The sequence below is a fragment of the Vulpes vulpes genome, chromosome 2 (assembly GCF_048418805.1).
Source record: "Vulpes vulpes isolate BD-2025 chromosome 2, VulVul3, whole genome shotgun sequence".
In the NCBI taxonomy this organism is placed as follows: domain Eukaryota; kingdom Metazoa; phylum Chordata; class Mammalia; order Carnivora; family Canidae; genus Vulpes; species Vulpes vulpes.
The window spans coordinates 147,734,261-147,760,908 of NC_132781.1; the positions used below are offsets into that span (position 1 = coordinate 147,734,261).

General features: G+C 46.7%; 1 protein-coding gene across 16 annotated transcripts in view; it reads left to right on the forward strand.

The window, feature by feature from the left end:
* Positions 1-26,648, forward strand: part of PHC2 (polyhomeotic homolog 2) — a 120,506-nt gene that overhangs the window by 82,758 nt on the left and 11,100 nt on the right. For 14 of the 16 annotated variants that reach the window (XM_072750310.1, XM_072750313.1, XM_072750317.1 and 11 more), the window contains 3 exons: positions 5,835-6,256; positions 6,510-6,675; positions 24,880-25,082. In XM_072750310.1, coding sequence (XP_072606411.1) covers positions 5,835-6,256; positions 6,510-6,675; positions 24,880-25,082 — 791 coding nt within the window. Of the gene's footprint in view, positions 1-5,834; positions 6,257-6,509; positions 6,676-10,780; positions 11,064-21,440; positions 21,540-24,879; positions 25,083-26,648 lie in introns of those variants that run through there. The other 2 variants (XM_072750320.1, XM_072750321.1) reach the window with 2 other exon arrangements.

A 26,648-nucleotide genomic window follows, 5' to 3' on the forward strand; every position in this document is an offset into this window, starting at 1 on the left:
ATTCATCTGTTCATGGACATCTGAGCTCTTTCCATAGTAGGTATTATGGACATTGCTGCTATAAACATTGGGATGCAGGTACCCCTTTGGATTACTACACTTGTATCTTTGGGGGTTGTTAATGTTTATTTAGTGAATGAATGATTAAAAGTATCTCTTCACTTTCTAAACCCTGAAGAGCAGTGGGTAGTAAAGAGTAATGCCATCCTCTCTGAGAGGCATCTCCCCTGACCCAGAGACTAGGTAATTCCAGCAACTCTAGTCTGTTATAGCAGAGTCTTAGAAAAAATAAGTGTACAAGCAGGCCTGGACCCATGAGAGAGATGCTGCTCTGGTATATTTTGGGACAAGAGTCTCAGCATGTCTGGGGCAGTGAGCTATTTCCTGCATACTTGAAGCCTTGAGATCAATAGAGATTAATTATTGAAAAGTTCTAACAGTGAATACAGTGAAGGGTACCAGCCAGTAATCCCTCCTACTCTGGGGGACCTTAATCCTCTTGTTGCCAACAACCAACTGGTTTGGCAGAAGTGAATTGGCCTCTTGAGATTTTAAGGAGGCTGTTCAAGGTTAGAGCACCAGACGGAAAGATGACCATTGCCTAGAGTCTCTCTCTTGCTTGGCTCTAATTTGTGGAGGCCCTGGGCCTGCCCCTCCCCTGCTCCATAATAGGAAGGGCTGATGGAGCCTTCCAAAGTTGTGGTCGAGGTCCCAAGGAAGCAACCCTTTGTTCCTTAGAAGCAGTGTACTTTACAGCAGGAGGGGATAGGGGAGCCAAAGTAGGTGCAGGGAAAAAATGAAGCTACTGGGCACTAGAAAAAGTTAAGAAAAAGAAAAAAGAGATTTCTGTGTATTAACATTTCATAAACTGATATGCCCCATCCTACCTGTGGGAAAGAGGAGCATGGCCTGCTCTGGTATCGTGGCTGCAAATGCCCTTTACCACCCCAAACTGAGCTGGAGGGCATGGTAGAGGGAGATGCATTCATTGATCTTACTGTGATCAACAGCAGATGTTTACTAAGCATCTGCAAACACGTAGAGTATCATGTTGGACAACGTAGAAGGTAAAAGGAGACATAAAAACCTTCCAGCTAGGGCAGCCCGGGTGGCTCAGCGGTTTAGCATCGCCTTCGGCCTAGAGCGTGACCCTGGAGACCCGGGATTGAGTCCCACGTCGGGCTCCCTGCATGGAGCCCGCTTCTCCCTCTGCCTGTGTCTCTGCCTCTCTCTGTGTGTCTCTTATGAATAAATAAGTAAAAAAATAAATAAATAAATAAATAAAACCTCCCAGCTAAATTAAATCATATCTTTTAAATTAAAAAAAAAATAAAAAGAAACATAGAACATACCTTTGACTGAAACAGGACAGCTAGAGAGATAGGAAATACACACAAGAATAAAAGTATTCCCGTTTGACTTAATGTAGGAGGCCACTGATTGTGAGATACACCATTATTTTATTAAACTTTAAGGAAGAATGGGATCCCTGGGTGGCGCAGCGGTTTGGCGCCTGCCTTTGGCCCAGGGCGCGATCCTGGAGACCCGGGATCGAATCCCACATCAGGCTCCCTGTTCATGGAGCCTGCTTCTCCCTCCGCCTGTGTCTCTGCCTCTCTCTCTCTCTCTCTGTGACTATCATAAATTAAAAAAAAAAAAAAAAAACTTTAAGGAAGAAAAGCACTGCCAGTTGACCAGATAGCAGTTGCCATATGCATCCCAATTCAAAGGATATTATGTTCAAATGTGTGTGTGTGTGTTGGGGGCGGTGGGGATAAGAATCAATGTTTAAGAATCAGTGAAATACGTATACAAGATAGTACATGTTAAATCACAAATCAATCAAACGATAAAAACTTCCAGGAATTCTGCGGGAAAACCCATAATTAAGAGTTAAGGCAAAGAGGGAGACAACAGGAGCTGAGCCTGAGCCAAAGAAGCTTAAGCCTCAGATCACTGAAGCAAGAGGAGGGCATTCCAGAAAATGGAAGCACCAAAATCAAAGCCAAACAGGCACGATGGGATATGACATTTTATGCACAGCGAGTGGAGCAGCTGGGGTGGGTTGAAAGTTAGTGCAGGAAGGTAGTGAGCAGAGGTTGAATAGGAGGAGGGTCTTCCATAAACCAGAATGCTGATTAAACCAAAAAGATCATGGGCTTATATCCCTTTCATCCATGTTCTGGCTCTGAAAAGGAAAGGTTTTGTGGGACAATAGCTGGAGTTCTACCACATTGTCATTCATTCATTCCCCAATACTGATTAAGCATCCACTAAATTCAAGGTTCTTTGGATGAAATAAGTGAACCCCATCAATTCTGCCTACTAAGAGAGACAAATCATTTGAAATAGGTATCATCATTACCCCTTTTAATGATGATGACACAGAGAAACAGAGAGGTCAAGTAACTTGCCCAGTATTACACTGCTGGTAAGTGGCAGAGCTAAGATTCAAATCCAAGCACTTTGACTCTAGAACTGTAAGTTGCCCACTAGACATGCTGCATCTCTGAGGGCGATGCAAAGCAGACAGACCTTGATGTACCTCAAAGGGAAGAATTTCCTTAGCTGTAAGGGCAGAAAAAGGATGATGAAGATTTGATTTGTGTGACACTCTAGGTGGGATGAGACAAAGCATAAACTCTGTACAGGGGACAATGAGTAGTAGATTGCTCAGATCAAAAAAATAATAGAAATTAAAAGGTTGTAAAGAGATCTTGAATGCCTGGAGCTTTAGTCAACAGACAAAGGAAGATCCCTGTTAGCTTTTAATCGGGAGTCAGATCTATGCGCTAGGAAGATTAACTTGCAAAAGAAAGATTAATTTGCAATCTATAAAATGGATTATAGAGAGAAGAAACCGGAATCAGAAAGACCAACTACAAAGTTATCACAGTACTTTAAATAAAAGGACTTTTGACCCAGGATAATGCCGGAGTTAAATCGTGGTCTTTGCTTTTTATTAACCTCAAAAGTTTACGGATGTACACTTCCCCAAAATACCTTGAGCCTTTGATTTATGAACTTATCTAAGGCTTCATGAGCTTTGTTCCCAGCCATGGCATACACTAGCATCATCTGTTCCAAAACGATGCCTTCAGTTTTCCAGGAGCAGCAGAGGGGAGAGTGGGATAGATGGGGAGGCCCTGGGGTAGCTGGCCAGCAGGCCAGCAGTTGCTTTCCCAATTTGGCAAACAAATGTGTTTTGTCCTTAACTGTACTCTATGCACTGGAGACTTAGAACTCTTTTCCTCTCTGACCTTCTTTTCACCACTTTGTATTTTATTTTTCTTTAAAGATTTTATCTATTTATTTAAGAGAGAGAGAAAGCACAAGTCCGGGGGGGGGGGGGAACAGAAGGAGGGGGAGAGGCAGACTCCTCACTGAGCAGGAAGCCCAATGCATGCCTTGATCCCAGGACCCTGGGCCATGACCTGAGCCAAAGGCAGACGCTTAACCAACTGAACCACCCAGGCGCCTGCCTCTACACCATCTTTTTTTTTTTTTTCAGATTTATTTATTTATTCAGGAGAGACACACAGAAGAGGCAGAGACACAGGCAGAGGGAGAAGCAGGCTCCTTGCAGGGAGCCCGATGTGGGACTCGATCCCGGATCCTGGGATCACGCCTTGAGCCGAAGGCAGACGCTCAACCGCTGAGCCACGCAGGCGTCCGTCCCATCTACACCACCTTATAAATCCTGAGTTTTAAACCACTTTCCTATGATAGCCACCCCCATCAGACTAGAGCTGGGAAAGACTCATGTGTTCACCTCACCCAAACTTCCTGTTTTAGATGAAACTCTGAATCCCTGAGAAGAAATAGGACCCACCTCTGGGCACACAGCCAGGGAGTGGTGGGATGTGCCATTGACGCTAGCTCCCTGCCTCGTGCCTGCACCCGCTCTCACCTCTTGATGGGCAACCCCTAGAGCAACTGTTCCGGCGCAGGACTTCATGACTTTATACTGAGAGAAAGATTTGCTTGGGTTTTTAGTGATGGTGCCCATCTTTCTATGGTCTTTATGGTCTTCGTAACTGCTCAAGCCTAACGGGGCACTGTGTGGCATCTGTGGGATCTCCCGGGTGCCTTATCAACAGTCCTCTCAAAGAGTCCTGATTGTTTAGTTTGCCTGATTGACAATCTTTGCCTGATTAAGTTATGAGCTATTCAATGTGGAATTGGGAGAAAAGGCTTAAGTGGGAGGCAGGGGCAATTTATAATCACCAAATTCCTACTGACAATTTCCATTTGGATGGTCCCCCATCACCTCAAACCTGGTGCATTTCTCAACCCTTTTCTGCTCTCTGCCAGTTACCAGAGACCATGTTGTTTTTCCTTTCCTTTCCTTTCCTTTCCTTTCCTTTCCTTTCCTTTCCTTTCCTTTCTTTTCCATTCTGATTGGCCTTCTGCTTGGAATTCTATGCTGGGCTGTGATGAGATAGTTGGAAACGTATGTGTAAATAGACAAAATTTAAGAAAAAAGCCCCAGCTTAGTTTGAAATCTGCTTGCTTTGCTCCTGTCGGGATCACAGGACTCTTAAAATGTTAGCTCAGGGTCCAAAATTTGCCTTTATCCCTATTAGCTTGGAGGCTTTGGTTGTAAAAATCTGTTTGTGAGCTTCCAGCTGTGGCCCTCTGCGTTGGCAAGGCATAGCCTGTCTGCAGTAGCTCCCCAGCTGTGGGAGTCTTGGTGGAGAGCCCCATTCAGGCAAGACAGATTTGGGGGAGCTACCCTCATGCTAAGCTGGCCTGGATGCCACTAGGCAGGGTTAGGAGGAAGGACAATCAATCTCTAAACTGAATCTAAATCTGTACTGTATACAAGGCATGAGCTAGACTCTAAATGGATTACTAAAAAAGTATGCGAATCCCTACCTCAAAGAGTTGGCCTGGTTGAAATGCCAGGAGAAGAAAAGGCTAGCGGCACGTGGCAACAAATGGATTCCAGTTCAGGACAAGAAGTTTATTTCTTTAGCACCCATCCAATGTCAGGCATTAGGCCAGGTTCTGGATAAAGAGATCCGGGATAATTTCTGACACAAGGGGTTCACGATCTCCAAGGGAAGAAAGCTAAGAAACAATTATAATACACTGTGATACATGTTCTTATGGTAAATGTAAGTCCAGCATACTTTGAGAACCTAAACCAATCATCACTTTAATTATAGCTAGAAATAATCGAGCATGACTGTTTGACAGTTACCGTGCTATGCACACCATATCACCCTTTTTCTCATTTTATTCACACAATTTTTTCTCATTTCATCCCTACAACAACTTTCTGGGTGGGAATGATTTTTATTTCCAACTTTCAGACAAGGAAGCCAAGGCCTAGAGAGGTTTAGCAGCTAGCCTGAGGCCCTTCTGTATGTAACAGTCCCAGGTCCCGTGTGCAATTGACTCTTGCCGGAGGAAGCCCAGCCTGAGCAGAGCCAGGGTTGGGTTGGGCAATGGGAGGCCACACTGATTGCAGGCTCAGAGAAGAATGAGTGAAGGGCATGGAGGGGCCAGACAATATGGCACACCGTAGGATCCAGGGATTCTCTGAACAGCTGGCACGGTCCAAGAGGGCTTCCTAGAGGAGGTGAGTTTTGCAGTGGGCTTTGAGGGGCAGCCAAGCTTTAGCACAGGAGGAAGGCAAGGAAACAGACAGTTGGGGGCTGTGGCAGTGGCCTGGCCAGGCCAGGGTCTAGGCAAAAGCTGAAAGAGATCAAAGCTGAGACCTTGAGTCTGGGAAGCCATTGTGATATGTAGGTGGGAGGGGCAGAGTTGGGGCCACAGCAGAAGATGAGGTCAACCTGTGCCCCCTGACCTGATCTGTCCCCCTGCAGCCTATGCTCAGCTGCAACCGCACCAGCTCCTCTCGCAGCCACCCTCAAAGCACCTGCAGCCCCAGTTCGTGCTCCAGCAGCAGCCACAGCAGCCAGCACCACCGCCACCACCACCGCCACAGCAGTCCCGGCCAGCGCTCCAAGCCCAGTCCCACCCCCAGCTCGCCTCGGTCCCTCCCAGCCTGACCCTGCAGCCCAGCCCCGAAGCCCACGCCATGCCACTAGGCCCGGTTACACCTGCCCTGCCTCTCCAGTGCCCCACGGCCAATCTGCACAAGGCTGGCAGCACTCAGCAGTGTCACCCTCCCACGCCAGACGCTGGGCCCCAAAATGGATACCCTGAGGGTCTGGCCCACACCCCTCAACGCAGGTTCCAACACGCTTCAGCTGTCATCTTACAACTGCAGCCTGCTTCACCAGTGGTGAGTAAGCCAGTGCCAAGGTCCGGGGAACAAATGAGAAGACACAGCTCGGGCAATGCCACAGCCCCCATGCGGATGTGTTTTGGTCTAAGTCCTCTCTGGGTGATACAAGAGAGCCAAGAGGCCTCTCCCTAGTTTAGGGCTGGCTGAATCTTAATGTCCTTGCCTGCTACCCAGACTCTTTAGAAACAGGGCAAGTATTCAAGGATGTTGAGGCAATTTATAAGGTGATCTCTGTCCTCTCCCTTCACAGCCCCAGGAGTGCAACATGGATGACTGGAAGGAAGCAGTACCTGGAGAGAAGGGTGTGCCTGAGACTCGGTCTGGCCCATCACCACATCAACAGGCCATCATCACTGCCGTGCCTGGAGGCCTGCCTGTCCCCAAGAGCCCTAACATCCAGCAGTCCCCAGCTCATGGTATGAAGTGTAGTGGGGCCCTCGAGGGAGGGGGGAGAGTTGGCTTTCCTTGCCATCCCACATTTCACTTGGACATCTGGCCTGGGCGGGTAAACCACTGCAAGCCCATAAGGCAACAAGGAAGCTGGTGTGGGTAGAAACAGAGGGGGGAAACGGGAAGATAAACCAAAGATAAAGAAAGGGGACCTAGAAGATAGAAAAGGATAAAGAAGGATAAGGAAATTTCTAGATCCAGACTCTGAGGCCTAAATGGCATTGCTGTCAGATACATCTGCATATTCATATGTCAGGTTCAGAGTTCAGGCAGGTATGCCGTTGTTTCGATTCTCTGCTTCCTTTGCTTTGAGAAGGAGTTCTTGAAATTGAAAATATGACAAATGGCTGCCATAAATCAAAGATAAGGCAAGTGCCTAGGGGAAGGGCAAAGGGAGTTCAGAATATGTTCAGCTCATGGAAAGCATCTTTGAAGGAACTGCTCAATTCTGGGATCCCCGTGTGTCTGTGAGTGCCCAGTGACAAATGGCCTTCTCCATGACTAGGTTTCAGGACACTCTGCTGGATCCCTCTACCCTGATGGGAGAGTCACAGCACAACCTCTGGGTCCCCTCTCTGCTGGTATGCAATCTTGGCCCAGATCTGTGACATTCTGAGCAATGGGCCACCTGCAAGTCTGGGAGGCAGTTCTAGTCAATGGACTAAGGGTGTGCTGGGAGTCCGGGTTGGGAGAGCCGACAGACAAAGAGTTTGGAAACTCAAGAAAGAGAAATGAGAAGACAAGCACTTGGGAACAAAGTAGGGGAAAGGGCTCTTGGTTTTCTGTAAGGAATAGAGGATGGGATCAAGGAAAAGAAAAGTAAAAGAGTGGAAGGAGGCCATCCATTCTCTTGGCACTTGCAATAGTAAGGGGTTCACCAGTTTGAAAAGCAGCCCATTCCATTGTGGAGTTGCTCTAATTATCAGAAAGTTGCTCTTCAAAGTAAGCAAAAACGAGCTCTCCTGGAACTTCCACCACTGGCTGTGAATATTTTGTGAATTATAACAGGGTCCATCTCCATCTCCTGCAGTGTTTGTAGACAGTTACCATGTCCCTTTCTTGTCCCTCCCATTAAGAGGGAAAATCTCCAGGCTGCATATTTGAGACCTTTTTTTTCCCCCATCCCATGTCAAGACCTTCCATTCTCACCATCTCGTTGTTCTTATTTAACCACATTCCACCTTTGCATTAATTCTTCCAAAGTATGAGCCCCCAAATTAAGCACAGTAATTCCAAATATAAAAAGCCACTAGCCACCATCGGTTGGCACCCAAACCTATCTTTATAAGCCCTTCAAGGGGCAGGACTGTTTCCTAGATCTGTTTGGTATGGTAGGGAGGAACTGAGATTTGTTTGTATACCTACTAGGTACCAATACTGTTCTAAGTTTTCCTTTACTCATTCATGAGAACCCTGAAAGATGAATACTATTGTCCTCATGATTCAGAGGAGGGAATAAAAGCCTATAGAGAGTCCAGGTCACACTGTTATGAAAAGGCAGTGCCCGGCTCTGGCTCCCGAGCAGAACTCCCTCACCTTCCTACATCAGTGCAAGGTACTCATAGCCCCATGGTAGCTCCTCCTTCCCAGGGGAATGACACTGCCGGCTCACAGAGCCCTGTGTCACCTGAATCCCAGAGGGTTGGCTTTGGGGTTTATTTTTTATTTTGTTTTTGAGGTTTCGTTTTACATGGACTGCTATCATTCCAGGTCTCTATAGTCTCAAACTTGTACAATTTATATTTTGAGCCAAAATATAGTTAATTATATCTATTAAATGTTACCTCGTGAGGTCAGCCTGTAGTTCCTGCCCAGCAAGAAAATGGTTAATAGCTAATATTTACTGAGCCTTCTCTGCCAGGCTTTATGTGTATTTCCTCATTTAGTCCTGACAGTAACCCTGTGAGGTAGGAAAGGACTTTTATCATCCCCATTTGAAAGATAGGAAAACAGAGACATGGAATCAGTGATGGAGTGGGAATGTTTTAAACCTGGATTTTGTGATTCTTTATATTAACTCCTCTGCTTGACTTTGCCATTTGTAAATCATATAGCATGTTCTCTTTGTCTTTAACCAATGTGCTGATAGAAATGTTGAATAGGACCCGACTGAGGACACATGATCTGTCTGCAGGTTGGTGATAATATACATTCTTTGTTCAAGTACTTGTTATCCAGCAACACCTAAATGAACTGACATTACCTGTTTTTCTCTGTCTTCTCTATGAAGCTCTCAAAAATCTTTCTGAAATCTATAATTACAACAAGCATCCTGTTCTTGAGGTACTATCTCATGAGAGAAGTCAGCTTTGCACGGTGGAAACAACTGTGAACCACCCAAGACTTAAGTATTGATCCATTCTGTATATGTTTGAATGCCTGCTCCATGCAAAGCACTGTGGGCTGGGAGGTAATACATAGAGAAATAAGGTCTGTGCTTCACCTTCAACGACCTTAAGGTCTGCTGGGAAAGATGAGAAATGCACAGGGAGAAAACATACATTAAAAACCAAAATGTGATAAACGCCCTGGAAGGATTATAGGTAAGTGCTTTAAAAGTTAAGAGGGAAGAGTTACTACCAAGTAGAGATTATCAGGATAGATTGCTGGGAGGAAGTGGCACTGTTCTAGAGCATGGGCTGGCAAATTACATCCCAAGGGCCAAATCTATCACATCACCAGTTTTTGTAAACTGTTTTATAATGGGTTTAACATTTGAAAAGTTTTTTAAGACTCAAAAGAAGAATACTTCATGATATGTGAAAATTATATGAAATCTAAATTTCAGTGTCTATAAATAAGAGTTTTATTGGAACACAGTATTTTGTCTGTGATTGCTGTCCGACTACAACAGCAGGGCTGAATAGTTGCAACAGGGAAAGTATATCCAGCCAAGTCTAAAGTATTTGCTGTCTGGCTCCTTACAGAGAAGGTTGTCCAGAACTTGAAGGATAAGTAGGACCTAGACCTGCAGAGTTGGGGAAAGGGCAATCTAGGAGGAAGTAAAGGTAGGGAGGCAGGAAACTGCGGGCCTGTTTAGGAAATAGTGGAGTATTCTATCCTGTGTAAGTATAAGAAATGCAAATCAGAAAGGAAGAGGAAATGGGAATATTTTTGAAAGAAGACATTGAAAATTCGAAAAACAGTAGAGGGAAAGGAAGAGGGAGTGAACAATCAGTTCATATAAAATAAATATAAGATGCAGAAACAAAGGAAGGGAAAAAGCGGGGCCAGGGGGCGGGGTGGGGGAGGGAGAATACGAATGCTAAAAAAGGCAAGAAAATAGGAAAAGAGCGTCAAGCATGGAGGGAGAAGTCCGCCTCATCTATTCCTGATAAAGCTGGGGGGTGGGGCGGCGAGGCTGGGGGGTCACCTGGCCCACCTCCTGCATCCCCCACGGCTCCCAGCGTAGCTGGTGAATGGACACGACCATTCCGTTTACAGCAGGGTGGTTTAGGAAGAGAAGAAACATTTATTGGGCTCCAACTGTGTGCCAAGCACCGCAGGCAATTTGTGTAAACGTCCTCAGTTCACCTTCACAGTAAGCCTAAAGGGTAGGCGTTATCTCCGTTTATGGTGTAACTGGGTCACTTGGGTCATTACTTAACTTCTCTGACCCTCGGTTCCCAGTGGGGAGAATAATCACCACTTGGAGGGTCATTGTGAAGACTAAGCGGGATGCGTGCTCGGAGGGCTCGGCGCACGCTACGCCCTCGATTACTGCTGATCGTTATCACCGCTGCCCCCGAAGCGGCGGGCGGGAGGGAGTCAACAGTGCGCCGCGCCGCCGGGGACTCGTGCCGGGCCGCGCGGCGCTCGCCTCCCCGCACCCGAAGCCCCCGTCCCTGAGCCCCTGAGCCGCCGCGGGGCCCGGGCGCCTTCCGGAGAGCGCGGGGCGGGGCCGGCGCGGCCGCACAAAGGAAGCGCGCGGCCCGGCTTCCGCGCCGCGCCCCGCCCCCGGCCCCGCCCCGCCCCGCGCCGCCAGGCCCCGCCCCGCCCCGCGCCGCCAGGCCCCGCCCCGCGCCGCGCCCCGCCCCCGGCGGAGGCGGCCGCGGGAGCCCTGCCGGGACGCGCCGCATTGTCTCCGCGGCGGCTGCAGCCCTCGAGCCCCCGCCGCGCGCGCGCAATCCGGCCGCCACCCGCGCCCCCGCCCCGGCCTCGCGCCCCCGCAGCCCTTTGTTGACGCCGGCCGGGCCGGTGCGGTCGGACGCGCCGCGGCAGCCCCGGGCCCCGGCTCGGAGGCTCCCGGCGGAGAGGAGACGGCCCGCCCGGGCCCGGGACCCCGCGCGAGGCGGCGCCCGGCCGAGGGGCTGCGTAGGCCCCGCCCGGCCAGGCCGAGCCGGGCCCTGGACAGGTCAGTGCCCGTGTGGCGGGGGAGGGGTTCTCGCCCGGAGGGGTCCCGCGGCCGGCGCTCGGGGAGCCGGGCACCGCCCTCCGGTGCCACTCCCGGCCCGGGCCTGCTCGGCTGCCAGGCCGTGCCAGCCCGCCACGCTCGCCCCCTCGGCGCCTGGGAGGTGCCCTCCGCCTCCCCGCTCGCCGCGGACCCTGCCTGCCCCGCACGCCCCCGGAAGCCGCCGTGTCAGCCCCGGCCTGCCGGACGCTTCCGCGTGTGCCCGCGCCCTCGCTCCCGGCCCCGCACCCCCCATCCTCCCGGGACGGCGCCGCGTCGGGGCTGGACCGGCCTTTGGGGCAGGGCACGACCCGGCGTGGAGGCCTGCGGCTCCGCCGCGGAGTTGTGTTTTTGAGCTGGTTGAGTCTCACGAGGTTTTTAATTGGATGGAAAGGACAAGCTGTTCTGTGTCTGTCCTGTCTTCCATTTTTAGAAGAGCATTTTCTCTGTTTTCGCACGCCAAACGAAGGTATACTGAGCTGTGGATTCTTTACGTAAAAATCGGGATTTGTGAGATTCTCTGTTTCAGTTGAAGTCTACAGACAGGGAAATAATCTGCCCAAGGTCAGGTTGCAAACTGATGGTGAAGCTACAGCCTGAACTGGCCCGTGACTCCTGTATCCATTGGATACCACCGGTCTGTGCCAGTGATTCCCCCCACCTCCCCAGCCCTCTCCGTCCCTTCCCCGCACCCGCCTCCGATACCTAAACAGATTTCACTGACATACTTTGAGTTCGGATCAACTGCTTTCCTCCCTCCTCCATACCCAGAATGTCCCCCTTCCAGTGCGGTCTACAGGCACACTCTTTTATTCTTTCTCCTGCTTTACAAATCAGTGACAGCTTTCTGCTTAGACGTCTCCCATCCTAGGGCTTTAATCCCCTCCATTAGCATATTGGGCCCAGAGATCCCTTGTTGTGAAATAAGCAACCGACCTAAATCCACCATATGTCCCCGATTTTTCTAGGACAGCCCCAATTTAAAATATTCCATCCATTGTCTTATCAGCCTAAGTGTCTTGATTTTTGGTTTAGAAAATAATGTCCCTTTAACTCTATCTGGCCCTGCCATCCTAGCCTTTTCCAGCCATTTGGCTCTGGGGCATAACTGGGTAATCCAATTATCATTCACCTGGGATTTTTCTTCTGAGTCCACCCAAATGTTGGAACTGCCAGGATTTCTGGGTGAGTCTGAAAATTACAGGCTAATGAAGCAAGGAAATGCATTCTTGCTCCTATGTTTCTCCTCCCTCCCCCTCACCCCCCCCCCCCCCACCGCAATCTTATTCCGGTGGTGCCTGGCAGCAGACCTGTGGCAGTGTCTGTTCATTGGGGTTTAGGTTTAGGTCACCGGGATGTAGGGCTTCGTATCACTTCACCTGTAAAATAGGAAGAAAGTAACTTATCACATTGGTTATAGGGCAGGAGATTCTGTCTGGAATCTTAAGATACCTGCACAGCTAAGTAGTGTGGGTTTTATTCAGATTAACACACTTTTATTAGGCCCCTGCTTCATACAAAGCACTGCGCTAGGCACACTGGGGAATATAAAAGTGATTTTCCCCCATAGGATCTGTATTTGGAAGCACCCACACTTTTGGATCAGCTGATAAACTGTGTTTCCCACTGCTTCTATACCTGAATTCCAGTCCCTGCAAGATAGGAACCAAAGTTTCTGGTTTGGCTCACTCACAGGGGCTGGCTTGTTTCACAGAGGGTCCAGCAGATGGGTAATGGTGCTCTTTTGGCACCTGCCCTTTCCAGGCACTCTTCATCATGTGCGCCCTGCCCACCCAAGATCTGTTTCCAGGCTTGTCTACACACACTGGGAAGAATAGGTGCCTTTTCTCTCCAGCCTTAATCGTGAGAAAGTAGGTAGTTTCTTGTGCACTTCTGTTCTTGAATTGGTTTCTCAGTTATCCAACTGTGTTTGCTCGAGCAGTCTCTCCTGCTGTCACTCCTTTTTTTTTAAGGCTGTTGTTTTACTCATTTGTGGCACATAGATGCTTAAGGCATATTGGGATTCCATCATGTACTCACCTCCCAGCTTTTTCCACTTCTCTTCCATGTGTGGCTTGATTTCCAAATTACCTTTGTCAGGCATACTCAATGTATATGACTTCCACTTTCCTCAGAGGAAGGAGGAAACTCCAGCTCTTCTTTCTGTCTGGATAATGGATAATGATTCTCTTAGCTGGAGGATTCGTCAGCCATGGTCTCTCTGCATTTCAGTGGAGGATAAGCTTTTAGGAAGGTGGTGTTACGCTTCTCCAGATATATCTCCTCTGTCACTGACTTTTTAGTCTCAGCTGATTGATCCTGAGACTTCTCCTGCCCCCAAGGTCCCCTCCCCCATCTTTGACCCTGTGTCTGCTACTTGCTCTGGCTCAGCCCCAGAATCCACTCTTTTTCAGACCACATCCTTTTTCCTGCCTTACTCATTTCCTGTCTCAGATACTTTGGATCCTTTAGTTCTGATTTTTCCGAGGGGAAGAGAATAAACTAAGAGAAGAGGAATACATGGATAGATGTTCTTTCTCACTCTTAGATAGGCTGTCCCTAGGGAGAGTTTTCTTGTTTAAGAGAAAAATAAATGATGACTGAGAATTAAGAACCTCCACCTGTGAGTCCATGTCTTTTTGTCTTTTTTTTTCCCCTGTTGTAAATGTATAAAGAGGATCACATAGAGTCTTAGACTCTTCTCTAAATCTCTGTCCTCCTTTGGGCTGTGGGCCTCATGTTAGGCATTTGGTAACCATTTGCCAAATAAAGTTCACCCACTTCCTATCAGAGTCCTTCACTTTCAGCTCGCATGAATCAGTAAGCCAAGATAGAATTTAAATTTTAAGAACTAGGGAATGGGATGATGGTTCCAGTTCTGATAATACTGCTCCATGTTAGTACGATATCTCCCACGGGTTTTTTTCCCTCTTTCTTTGTATCATTCCAAGTTTATGGTAAAGTTCTCCCAGCTATCCAGTGTCCTGTAATCTCCAGACAGATTTGGTCAGGTCCTCAAAAAAGATTCTCTTGTGAAAAGATACATTTACTAGAGAGGAGAGTAGGGAAATGAGAATAAGGAGCCTTCATAAATGATATTTTCTTTTATTCCCTTTGTTTTGTGCCATTTTGCAACTGGAAGATGAGGATGATGACTTTCTGTGGTCAGTAGGAATCTCACCAAAGTGGCTGTAGAGAGATGCTATTGTGTTTTCCACCCCCGTGGAAAAGCAGGGTGAGGACTGGCTGCCTTATGCAATCTGCCCCCATGAGGCCTTTGTGCCAGTAACAGAAATGACTCTCTCTGTAGTGACTTGGCACCTTGTTTGGTGGAAAGCAAAGCTGGCCTATTCCTCAAGATAGATGTACGAACACATGTAGATATTTGTATTTTAAAAGTTTTTATGGCGTGGCTTAAACTATAATGTGAGTCACCACTTAAAGATTCTGAATATGTTTTCTCTTAAAAAAATTAAGAAATGTGCCTGTTTAAGGTTACTTATTCACATCTCAAATAGATGTAGGTTTCATTTTGAGCATTAACTTACTTCAAAATTTCAGTTTGAATTACCAGCTATAGCAGACCACTGATTTGAGAAACTCAGAGACAAGCCACCCTAGGTTCAACTTTTTGACACTTGGGGAATTGTTTAAAAAAAAAAACCATTTGTTTATCCAAGACAAAAAATCGTATAGATTCTGGACTTTTTCCCATCAATAACAAAAATAGAGTATGATTGACATAGTCAAGAAATGGAGTTTCTTGTTATTTAGTTAACCAAGAGTTATACAATCAGGGATTTAGTTTTTTTTTTTTTTTAATATTTATTTATTTATTTATTTATTTATTTATTTATTTATTTATTTTAGGGATTTAGTTTTTGGAGAAAGAAAGTGTAGTAAGAAACCTAGCACATAATTTAATTATTGTTGTATACATTCATTGTAAGACCATCACAGCCAGCAGGGTAAACTTAATAGGTTTTTTTTTCCCTTCCCCTTCCAGATTATTTATAGTTAGTGAAAAAGGATGTGCTTTCCTTTTCTTTCAATTTCCAAATGGTTTTTTTAGTTTAGATAAGTCCAAAAGAAGAGCATGTTCTTTCGATGTCACAACGAAAGGATTGTTATTAAACAGACATTGCCAGTTCTGAGATAAATCCAGATGTTGAAGAAAATCCCAGTTTGCTACTAGGGCTGCCTTTAAAGCAAATATCTGTTTCCTGGATGATTTTCCTCTCAGCAGTGAAATTTATTACTGCTTCTCTTATGAGATGACTGTCAGATGCCATGTCACAACTAGCCCTTCTCCAGCAGATTAGGAGGACCAGGCTTGAGACTGTTGGCAAGAAAATGAGAGCTCTTGACCATTGGAGGTTATTGTTAAGGCTTTAGTTGCGTGGCTATTATGTCTCAAGTAGTGTATGATTATCCCTAGTTACTGATATCTTTCGCTTATTTGAAACCATCCATATGTGGCCTAAATGCATACAATTCAAATCTATCATAATCTATATTAATCCAATCTATATTTAGACATGTTTAAACAATCAAAGCAAATGACACTTTGAATTGAAACAAAATTGATGCCGATCAAATACCGTTTTTACAAAATCAGTGAAGTCTGCGTTTTCAGGCTTCCAGAGTCAGTATTAGCCTGTGTCTGATTGGTAGCAAAGGAGGATGATTACAGACTTGGACAATGGTTTTAGGAAGGAAGAAAAAATGTCTGCCAGGAGCAGAACCGGTCAGGAGGGTTGGTTTGCAAGATGAGTATCATCTATCCCATTATATGGGCAAGAGAGCTGAGTCTTAGCTTTTCCCCCATGGTCTCTGTCCCCCTTCCCCTGCCCTCCTCTCTCTTCCATTTACCTAAGAGTATTAGTGCTCCTACAGTTGCTAAATAAATAAAGGCAGGGTGTCAGGCAACTTAGTGGCCTTTCCTTATTATCAACCTGAAAATAATAAGGAATTTACTAAACATTTTAGCTGTTTCCTGTCTTTTTTTTAACTGTTGGAAATCCATCTTCCATGATTTTATCTTCAGCCCTTTAACTTTTCACTAAACTACCTCCTAGCATTACAATTTCCATAAATTTACTATTCCAGCGCTAAAGTGGCTCTTCAGTTGCTCCATAGTTATCCTGTCTGGCATCTGGGGCTCCGTGTCTGTGGGATACCCTGGGACTCTTTATGAAAGAACCAACCTTATGGAAAGGGAGTGTGGTGGTTGCCTTGTCCTTGGGATTAATGAGTGTTGAAGGTGAATTGAGACATTTGGTTCGCCCTGGAGGCAGGTGCATTTCTGTTATGTTGCTGCCATTGTCAAAGTGGAAGTAACATTTCTCCTTGAAGCCTGACCTCAAGAGAACCAGAACAGGATACCCTGTGTAGACCAGGGTGTCTAAGGAACATGAATGGTACCTGAGTTTGGGCCAATGGAAGAATAGCTCTGCCCTGGAGCTATAAGAAGCCAGGCTCTGTGAGAGCGAGATTAAGAGATTAAGGCGGGCTTCCTAATACTTCACGTATCAGTAATGTTAGCCCTCCTACAGCCTGTTCCACTGTGTTGTTCCTGCATTATCTTATATAATCCTTACTGTAGCCATGTGAGGCAGGTCTAAGTACCCATTTTACAGATAAGGAAATTAAGGCCTCGAGTAACTTGTCCAGGAACATACTAGGACTTAAGCCTAAGGGCTCTGTGATCCCAAAGTCTTAACTGCCACGTTGCACAGCTTCTAAATGGGATCAGTGCCAGGAATTGTACATACAGTAATTCTAACTAACACTCACCGTAACCTTGCAAGATATCTTGGCAGTATGATCCTCATTTTTATAGATAGGGAGACTGAGGCTCAGTGCTTCAAGCTCACAGATAAATCAGAGATGGAAATAATACAGAACATGAACCCAGAGGTACTGACTCAGGCCTAGAGCCAGCACTCCTTCCACTCTGCTGTTCTGACTTCCATCTTCTGTGATCTTGCCGTCTCCCGTGGAGAGCCTATCCTGTTGGTTCAGACATTTTGTCTTGTGAAGTCCAGCACCTGCTAGAGAACTATGATGGGAGAATATCTGGGAGCTGTCAGCGTAGCAGTGGATACTGAGAGACTGGCTCCATCTAAGTAGGAGTCTGAAAACTCTCGCTGCCTCCCTGCAGTCAGAGTCAGCTACTATTCCCTGGTGCATTGCCCTGTCCTGTGGGAAGTCACCCTGCGGTCCTGCAGGTGCTGCAGCTGAGCGTGGTCTGGTTGCCTGAGGACCCTGTTGCAGGAGTCCGCCTGTGGGCCGGGAAGCAGTTCCTGCAGCTGTTTGGAAATCCCCCAGTGCTCCCGTTGTCCTGACCTGCATGGGGGAGGGTGGCTGTGCGCTCCATTGATTCCTTCCTTCATAGCTGGGGGTGGCAGCTTGGAAAACATTCAGCTGTTTACAATTCAGCTTATGTACACTGTAGCTGGGGATTGTGGGTGAGTCAGAAGGGCTGCTCTCTCTGCCTGTGTCCTAAGAGACAGCAGGAAAGTCAGCTGTATGGTAATGGCTGCCAGGGAGGAGGAGGAGCCTCCCTAACAGATGCCTCAACCAGAGTCACTCAGCCCAGATGCTTAAGATCTGAGAAGCACGTCTGCCCGCCAATCCTCTTAACCCAGACTCAGCGAGGTCATTTTGCTGTGACACATGAGAGCAGGTTTGGGGTTACCTGGTTCAGCCTCCCTTTCATTCTGCTGGCTGGCTCCCCTGCAGGACCCCAGGCATGGCCCACGAGCCTCCCCTTCCCGTAACTGCTCAGCCAAGTGCCCAGAGCGCTCCTCCTGTCACGGTCCCCTCATGAGAAACGTTGGTCAGAGTAGGCTGCTCTTGTTTGGCAGAGCCCAGGAAGGTACTCTGAGAAGCAGGATGGTGATGGCCATAGCCTGCTGTGTGCCCTCGAGGTAAGGATTTCTTCTGTATCTGACAGTTCGATCCTTAGCAGAATTGAAAAAGTTAAAACATTTGGCATTGGTGCCTACTGCCTTCTGGTACTCAGGGTGGGAAAGGGTGTGTCGTTTCCCCACTACAAAGAGTTCCATTTGTGCGTGTTTTATAAGGTACTGCCTTCCAAATATATAGCATCCACTCTTGCCTTGATTCTAAAATGCACACTTTTCCTCACCTGAAAAAATAAGATGCTAGACTCTGGTCCTGTGTGATCCAGTGCTCATGATCTAGAATAATCACTCTCTACTTCCACGGCTCCCACAAGCACCTTACCTCGAGGACACAAGCAGACTGTCTCGAAATTGGGAGGAAAGTGAAATTGGGAGGAAAGCGGGCTGCCTGTCAAGTGGTTCACAGCAAGGTGTGAATGACTGCAGGTGTCTATTCGCATTTTAAAGAAGGTTGTTAACCAAATAAATCTCTGATTGATGGACTCAAGTCAGGGTCCCAGGATGGAGCCACCAGTCCTTCTTCCCTCCTCCCCTGCCCCTCATCTCCCCTCTACCTATATCCACCCACCCCTTCTCTCTTATTGCCAGCCTCCACTTCACTTTCCTACCTCCCCCTGGTGGAGCGATTCCAACAAATGGGCACTTACGAAATATCTTACCTCCCTCACTTTCAGAATGGCACCATAATGGGCCAAATATAACTAAAGGGATTGTAAGAGTGGTCAGCCGACTTCACCACTCTCAGTTTAGTGTGCTGTGCTACCGCCCACCAGGCCAGCTGCTCTCCGCCTCCTGGATATGGTTTCTCTGACTGGCACTTTGCAGGTGCTCTACATGGGCTCCCTAGAGCAGGCAGTTCTTTACGAATCCTGCTGTCCCCCATCCTGGCCACATGACTGAGCCTGCTAAGGTGAGGCACACAGTGTGTGATTTCAGAGCCAGGGGCCTGGAGAGAATGCTCCATGTTGTATAAGCAGCCTTGTTTTGCCATTTGTCGAACAGGATTTGCCACAAGCAAGTGACCCATGTTATCGCCTACTTTGCTTCCTTAAATTCTTTGGTAACTTCATTAGCTCTTGTTTGAACTCCTGCAATAGTCAGGGAAGGGTAGTTAGAAGTCTTGTAAATTAAAACACTCCTCCTAAGAAATAGTGAAAGGGATTATAAGGGAAAAGAGGGGAAATGAGTGGGAAAAAATTAGAGAGGAAGACAAACCATGAGAGACTCCCAACTCTGGAAAACAAATAAAGGGTTACGGAAGAGGAGGTGGGTGGGGTTTGGGGGTAACTGGGTGACAGGCATTGAGGAGGGTACTTGATGGGATGAGCACTGGGTGTTATATGTTGGCAAATACAAATTCAATTTAAAAATTAAAAAATAATGGGATGTGTGGGTGGCTCAGTGATTGGGTGCGTCTGCCTTCGGGTCAGGGCGTGGTCCCGGGGTTCCAGGATCGAGTCCCCAGCTGCCTCAAGGAGCCTGCTTCTCCCTCTGCCTGTATCTCTGCCTCTCTGTGTGTCTCATGAATAAATAAATAAAATCTTTAAAAAATTAAAAAAAAATTTAAAAAAAAAACACTCCTCCTGTCTGAAGAAAATAGAAATGAAAGCCATGGACTAGGCTGAGGAGGTAGAAGCAGCTCTGCTTGCCCTCCATTCCTTCTGAAGTAGGTCTTGAAGATGACTTGTTTTAGGAACAAACACAATGAGTGGCCAGGCCATCTGAAATACCCATAATAACTTAGTCCTAAACCATATTCCAGCATAACTGATTTTTGTTGTATCTGTGCATGTAAAGACCATAAGAATCGGTTCTAAAATGGCCCAGATTTTGCATAGCTGTAGCCAGCCAGACCTCTATCTTAAGTGGGCAGGAGAGCTAACTCAGCCTCTCTGGACATCTGAGGGCAAGGCCACTTTACAGGAGCCTCCCAGCTTCTGTCTCTAGAGGTCATCATGCCTTTCCAGATGCCTGGAGCCTGCACACATATTTCAAAGCGGCCAGGGAATCCAGAACTTCAGCCTTCAGGGCAACTTAATGCTTCTTAGTGAAGAAATCCTTGCCCTAACAGGAAGAAATGGGTCAAGGAATAGCTCTTGTTCTTTATAACCAGGTACCCAGAAATGCTAGTTCTATAGAAGGCACTGGCCTACCTGCTCTCAAATCATTATAGCCTCAGTAAGTCCTTTACAAATCTCAAATGGTACCAAGTTTCCCGTTTGAGATTTAGGAGACAGACCTGCAAATACTGAGACCATGGATTCTAGACCATCCAGTTTAACAGATGTTATATAGCTATCCTATAGCAGACATGGGGTTAGCCTCTAAAGAGTCAGAGATAACAAATCATAGCTCTTGCCTAAAGAAACTTGTTCTGCCTAGCAGAAGGGACTAACCCCGAAGCAGATAATCTCACAAACAGGCTGCTGGGTGGTTCTTATTTTATCTAGCCCCTATAAGGGCTCTTTCTGCCAGAGCCTGTGAATGAGACCAGAACTGAGAAGCAGCCTAGAGGTCGAAACATATATAGTATAACAACTTCCCCAGAACAAACTACCCTGTTCATTCCTATCTGAATACTTGGCCGTTTTTGGGCAGCTTCATTGAAGGTTAGATGCTCCCTCCTCACCACTTTCACCACCACTGAAGCTTGGCCTGACTTCACCTCCCTCAGCCTCTTGCTCATAGCATCCAGGCCTCCACCTTTCAGATTCGGGTGCCTAGCTGTGTATAATGGCCTTTGAGACTTGTGGGGATCTCCAACCTCAAGACCAGCCTCAGGACTGGTCAAGAGGATTCAGGGATCCCTGGGTGGCTCAGCGGTTTAGCGCCTGCCTTTGGCCCAGGGTGTGATCCTGGAGTCCTAGGATCAAGTCCCACTTCGGGCTCCCTGCGTGGAGCCTGCTTCTCCCTCTACCTGTGTCTCTGCCTCTCTTTCTGTGTCTCTCATGAATAAATAAAATCTTTTAAAAAGGAATTCAGGAAGGAAGAATTCCTAAGACTGAGTCTTTCTTTCTCTTTATCTTTTATCCAGCCTCGAAGCCGGCAGGACAGGTTTCTGCAAGTTTCCCTATTAAGCTGCTTTCCCTCAAACAGGCTGCAGAGCAGTCTGGGAGAGCGGGAAGTAGATTAAATTAATCTCAGCATGCTGAGCGTGGCAGGGGGTGAGATTGTGTTTGGTCATTCCAGAAATAGCCCAAACTCCTTTGTGCCTAAAGCAGATGAGGGGGCCTTGGCCTCCAAGATGACTGCAAACCTTTGTATATTCATAAAACACCCTCCCTCTGTCCCCTGGCTTCTGTCTCTTTTGCCAACCTGTCCCAGAGTTATAATGGAGAGGGATCAGTTCTAACGTTAGGGCGAAAGGATTTATGTGTTTGTTCTGCTTAATAAGATCTTTTTTTTTTTTAAGATTCCAAAAAGCCTTTGCGTCGGCTCTGTAGACTCTGAGCTACTGAATGTATCTGTTCACTACTGTATTTGGCACGAGGAAAGAATCTGACCTCAAGAGGTATGCCCGCACTGCGCTGCCCCAGCGCACAGGAATAGATGCTGCTCTGAGAGCTCTGAGAGAGGGGAGGGAATGGGGTAGGGGGTGGGGAGACAAGTGAGGATGGAGAGATCCCATAAAAGGAGACAAGATATCAGAAGCAGTTTGGTGATGAATCTCCATGAAAAGCTGGAGGTGGGAGTGATCCCAGAATCCAAGAAGAGTAGATTAATTCCACAGAGGTATTAAAAACGAAAACAAGGGAGTCACACTTATTTCCTTCCTCCTGTGCTAAGTCAGGAACTGGACTGTGTTGAAAAGAATCAAAACAAAAACCTCACCAACCTAGTCTCTTCCATCAATGCACTTGATTTTTATATTAGTGTTGACTGGCTCCCTGACTTGGAAAGATGTAAACAGAATGCAAAGGATGATGATGAACTCTCAGCCTTTCGTGTAAAGAACAGTTGAAGCCACAGAGGGAGTTTGGCCAAGAGGAGAGAAGACGCACTGTGGTCATGAGTGAAGTGCTTCCTGAAACTGAGGAGCATTTCTTGAGCACTTCCTAGTGCACCAGTATGGCTCTGCTGCTGATTATCTCCCCTGGCCCTCCTAGCCACCTGACATGGGAGGGTAGATATTGTAATTGTCCTTATTTTATGGCTGATGAAACTGAGGCTGAGAGAGAGAGGTCAAGGACTTGCCTCTAATTCACTTGAGTGATAAAGACCTGACTCTAAGCCCATGATCTGAGCCCGTGTTTTTGCCCTTCTTTCAAATATTGATTACCCTTGTTCTGCATGGTCTTAAGGAACAGATCCAGGGTGGGTGGGCAGAAATTAACAGAATATTTTTGGCTCCATAGTAAGGAAGAACTTTTTAAATGAACTGTCCACAATAAGAACAAACTACACTGGAATTTGTTACCAGCAGAGATAGTAAGTTCCTTTGTCATTGGAGGTATTCAAACAAATGCCCAGGGTGGGAGTATTGTAGAGAAGGTTCAAGCATTGCATTGGTAAGGGGTTGAACCAACCTTTCTAATCGTGCGATTCTATAATCTGTAATCATTAGAGAAATTGGGATATTTACTAGAAGGAAATAGGCACCATCTAAAAATAAGATGTTAACTTATATCTTTGGTTTTATATTTTAACATTTATCATTTTAAGAAAAATATATTTTTTATACATTTAAAATATTAAAAGAAAACTATGCAAGCTTAAATGTTTAAAATTTCAAAGCAGAGAAATTTAATTTGATTGATTCAATTTGATTAACTCAGTCCTGCTAGTTATTCATGGACAATTGAGGAAAGATTTGTTGTTATTGTTGCCAAACACCTTTATAGTTTAGAAAGACTAATTCTAAAGGGGAATGTTTCCATCTCTACAGTAAAGTCAGAGCTGTCAAAAAATTTTTTTCAAGTGACTATGAACACTTAAGGGAATTTTTCTAACTTGCCAGTGTGACTGTCTCAAACAAAAATTAATTTGAAACAGTCTCATCATTCATGTCTCTTGGATGACTCTCGCTCAGCTCTGAGATTTATTATTGAATTACAGAAGTCTGAGGAGTGATGGCACGGGTCATAGCACATTCTTTTTCATCAAACAAGATTTATTCTAGTTTATCGAGCATTAGGACTGCAAGTAAGAAAATGAACCAGTTATAAACCTTTTCTAAAATGAGTTTGTTGTTATTTCTCCAGGCTCCATATCTGACACTGGATTCCTGTTCCTTGGTGGGATTTGCAATCTTTAGCAGGAAGTTAGAGCATCGACATATAAAGTCTTGTGCAAAAATTACTTAACTAATGTACTGAAATAATTTTTCAAGTATGTAACACATACACAGGGTTATGCTTAATGTTAATAGGCTTGTTGCAATAAAGAAATGGCTTTTTCTTTCTCTTGTTTCTTTTTTAGGAAGTTCCAGGTTACAGGCAACCTCAGCTCACACAGTTGGTGGTGGTAGAGAATGGTCCTGGTTAGGGGTGGAGAGGGGGTGGCAAAAGTGAGGTAAAGAAATGTTGCCCCTCCAAAGCATGGGGCAGCTCAGAGAGGGGCTGGCCAAGTGGAGAAGAGGAAGTTCCCTGTGGTGTATTCTGGAGAGGCACCTAGTAGCACACTTTTTTTTTTTTTTTTAAGATTTTGTTTATTTATTTGAGAGAGAGTGGGAGTGCACATGAGTAGGGGGAGGAGCAGAGGGAGAGGGAAAATCTCAAGCTGAGCATGGAGCCCAACACAGGGTTTAATCTCACAACCCCAAGATCATGACCTGAGCTAAAATCAAGAGTTGGGCACTCAACCAACTGAGCCACTCATGTCCTTCAGAGGGTGGCCAGGGGATTTCTTCGGAGGAAGACCAGTAGGCCCATGAGGAAGGAGACTTCAGGAAGGGTTGTCCACAGAGGGAAGGACACTGTGGTTGGGTGAGGACCAGACCATATGTGGAGCTGAGAACAGGGCAAGGAGGGCTTAATCAAGAGCACGGGGCCAGCAGAAGCAGCACAGAGTCCCATAGCCTCAGCGACCTTCTTGGGGGAGAAATTTTTTTTTTTTAATTTTTATTTATTTATGATAGGCACACAGTGAGAGAGAGAGAGAGGCAGAGACATAGGCAGAGGGAGAAGCAGGCTCCATGCACCGGGAGCCCGACGTGGGATTCGATCCCGGGTCTCCAGGATCGTGCCCTGGGCCAAAAGCAGGCGCCAAACCACTGCGCCACCCAGGGATCCCTTGGGGGAGAAATTGAATGCGTGTATATCTCAGCGCATGACCTCAGACAACCAGCCTCTGGATCACACTGTGTTCACTTGGGGCCCAGTCCTCTTGTTCCCTTTGCGTTCATCTCGGGGGGTCAGTAATTTGACATTTCACAGGATGCTTAAAGTGGAATCCTTTCCCATGGATCATCAGAGAAGATGTAACCTCTCTCCCCATCATACCTCCAAACCCCATACCTACTACAGCTTTTCCTCCTGGTTGTGGAGGTGACCTTGTAGATACGTCTTCTCCCTGGAACTAAAGATGACCTTGTTTGTCCAAATCAATATTGAGTGCGGTCTTACCTCCTCAAAGAAAATTGTTATTTAACTTGGTCGTACAGTTGGGCAATTAAATTCTGCTTAGCTGATGAGCTACCTCATTTCAGACTGATGACAATCACACTTGGTGGCATGTCCACCGATTCGACTACTTTTTAAATAGGTCATTGAGGGAGGGGACTGACTCCTTGGTTTGTGTTGTCATCTGGCTCCATGGAAAAAGCCAGGCACATGCTGAGTCCCTGCTCTCATGCTGGTCTGGACCTGGTTCTGACCTTCCCTGCTTGTGTCTTCCTACTCTCCCTTGTACAGAGACAGGGCAGGGCATTGTTCATGCACTGACCGACCTCAGCAGCCCCGGCATGACCTCAGGGAACGGAAACTCTGCCTCCAGCATCACCGGCACTGCCCCCCAGAATGGTGAGAATAAACCACCACAGGCCATTGTGAAACCCCAAATCCTGACGCATGTTATCGAAGGGTTTGTGATCCAGGAGGGGGCGGAGCCTTTCCCGGTACGGACTACTTCTTTTCCCCTCTTTTGTTTTTGTTTTTGTTTTTGTTTTTTGAAGTATATTTTAGATGTGTATTAGAATATTTTTACATTTCCATGTAAAATTTCCAAAAATGTAAACAGTTTGCTCTTTCCTTGCTGATTTCTCCCAAAAAAAGAATGTCAAGAACCATTTTCTTTCTAGGATTGAGTGTCTTCCTAGGGTCCAGAAGGGATCGGTGATTAGGAATAATTGGCAGGGCCCCTTGGTTAGAAGTGGCCACACACAGACTCAGCTGTGTCCCTGCTTGGTGTTGTGTGACCTCCCCCACTTAGTTAGAAGGGAGTTCACATTGGGGTGTTTTGGGACAAGAAGATGGGTTTGGGGAAGTGAGGCCTCATTTAGTTTTGAATGCCAGGACCTCTGAATGGCAGAATTTAGTGAGAGAACAAAAGTAAAGTGCGTAGAACAGAATTTTCAAGATGTGTCTTGAAATGAAGATCAGAGAACAGGGTTGTAGCCTGAGCTGCTTTTCTGGGGTCAGAGCCTTGAAAAGAGTGAATGAGAGTGAGGGTACTTTAGAAAGGGTGCAATCAGATGTCTCCGGTGAAAGCATAAGACCAAAGGGAAATATAAAAGAATCAAGAAAATGCCATATTCAAACAAAGCAACCAGAGCTGACTGTGCAGTGTGAGTTGGTGAGGACAGGTGGCACTGCTCCGTAGGTGAGAGGAGCCCAGGGACAGGTAAACACCGGCCTCTCCGGTGATGAATTATCTGGCTGATAAAGAATCCCATCTCCATGGGATGCCATCTGCCTTTTGCTCATTCTTTGAGTCCATGAGTGGTTTCAGTAGTCAGTGGAAGACTAAGCTTGATTAACTGAGCTGGATCAACTGCCCTCCTAAAATGTCAGAAGACAAATAGGCTCTTGTTCACTTTCCCTCCGAAGGTTGCTCAAGGCCCCTGGTAGAGAAATCCACCTGGAGCACGTTAGCTATAAGCTCCAGCCATGTCACATCCCCTCCCTCATTAGACCAGGTCTTCGACTTGGCCTTATAGAGAAACCCCAGAAACCAACTGATCTCACAGGGTGGATGCAGATTGAATAACACTCCAGTACCACCTAGGGATCTAACTGCCAGGCTGCCTGAACAGAGGCAACAAACGAAGGACCAACAGAGTGAATAAGCCAGTCTAGGATCCTGGCCACCACGGTGGGCATTTACCCTGTGGCCCAGAGTCTGTTCCTTCCTGCGCTCCTGCACGGCTGCCTGCACCTCTGGCTCAAGTAGAACAGTGAGAAGGTGGAGGACAGTAGGAAACCAGAAGTGATTGCAGAGTGTGCCCTGTCCTACACACACTCACACCCATGGCCTCAGCTGTATGCCTGCCCCGTGACATGTGAGCACCGGGTCCTGGCAGTTGTTCTGGTGGTACAGGAAACTTGATTTCTACCTCTGTCTCTGCTCCTTAGTCACTTGGAAGAATAGGTATTTTCCTAACCTCCGAAGCTGTCCTGGACTGAAGCCATTGCTGCACTTTGGTGACAATTGGCATCTTGCCTCATGAGCTACACAGCAAAAT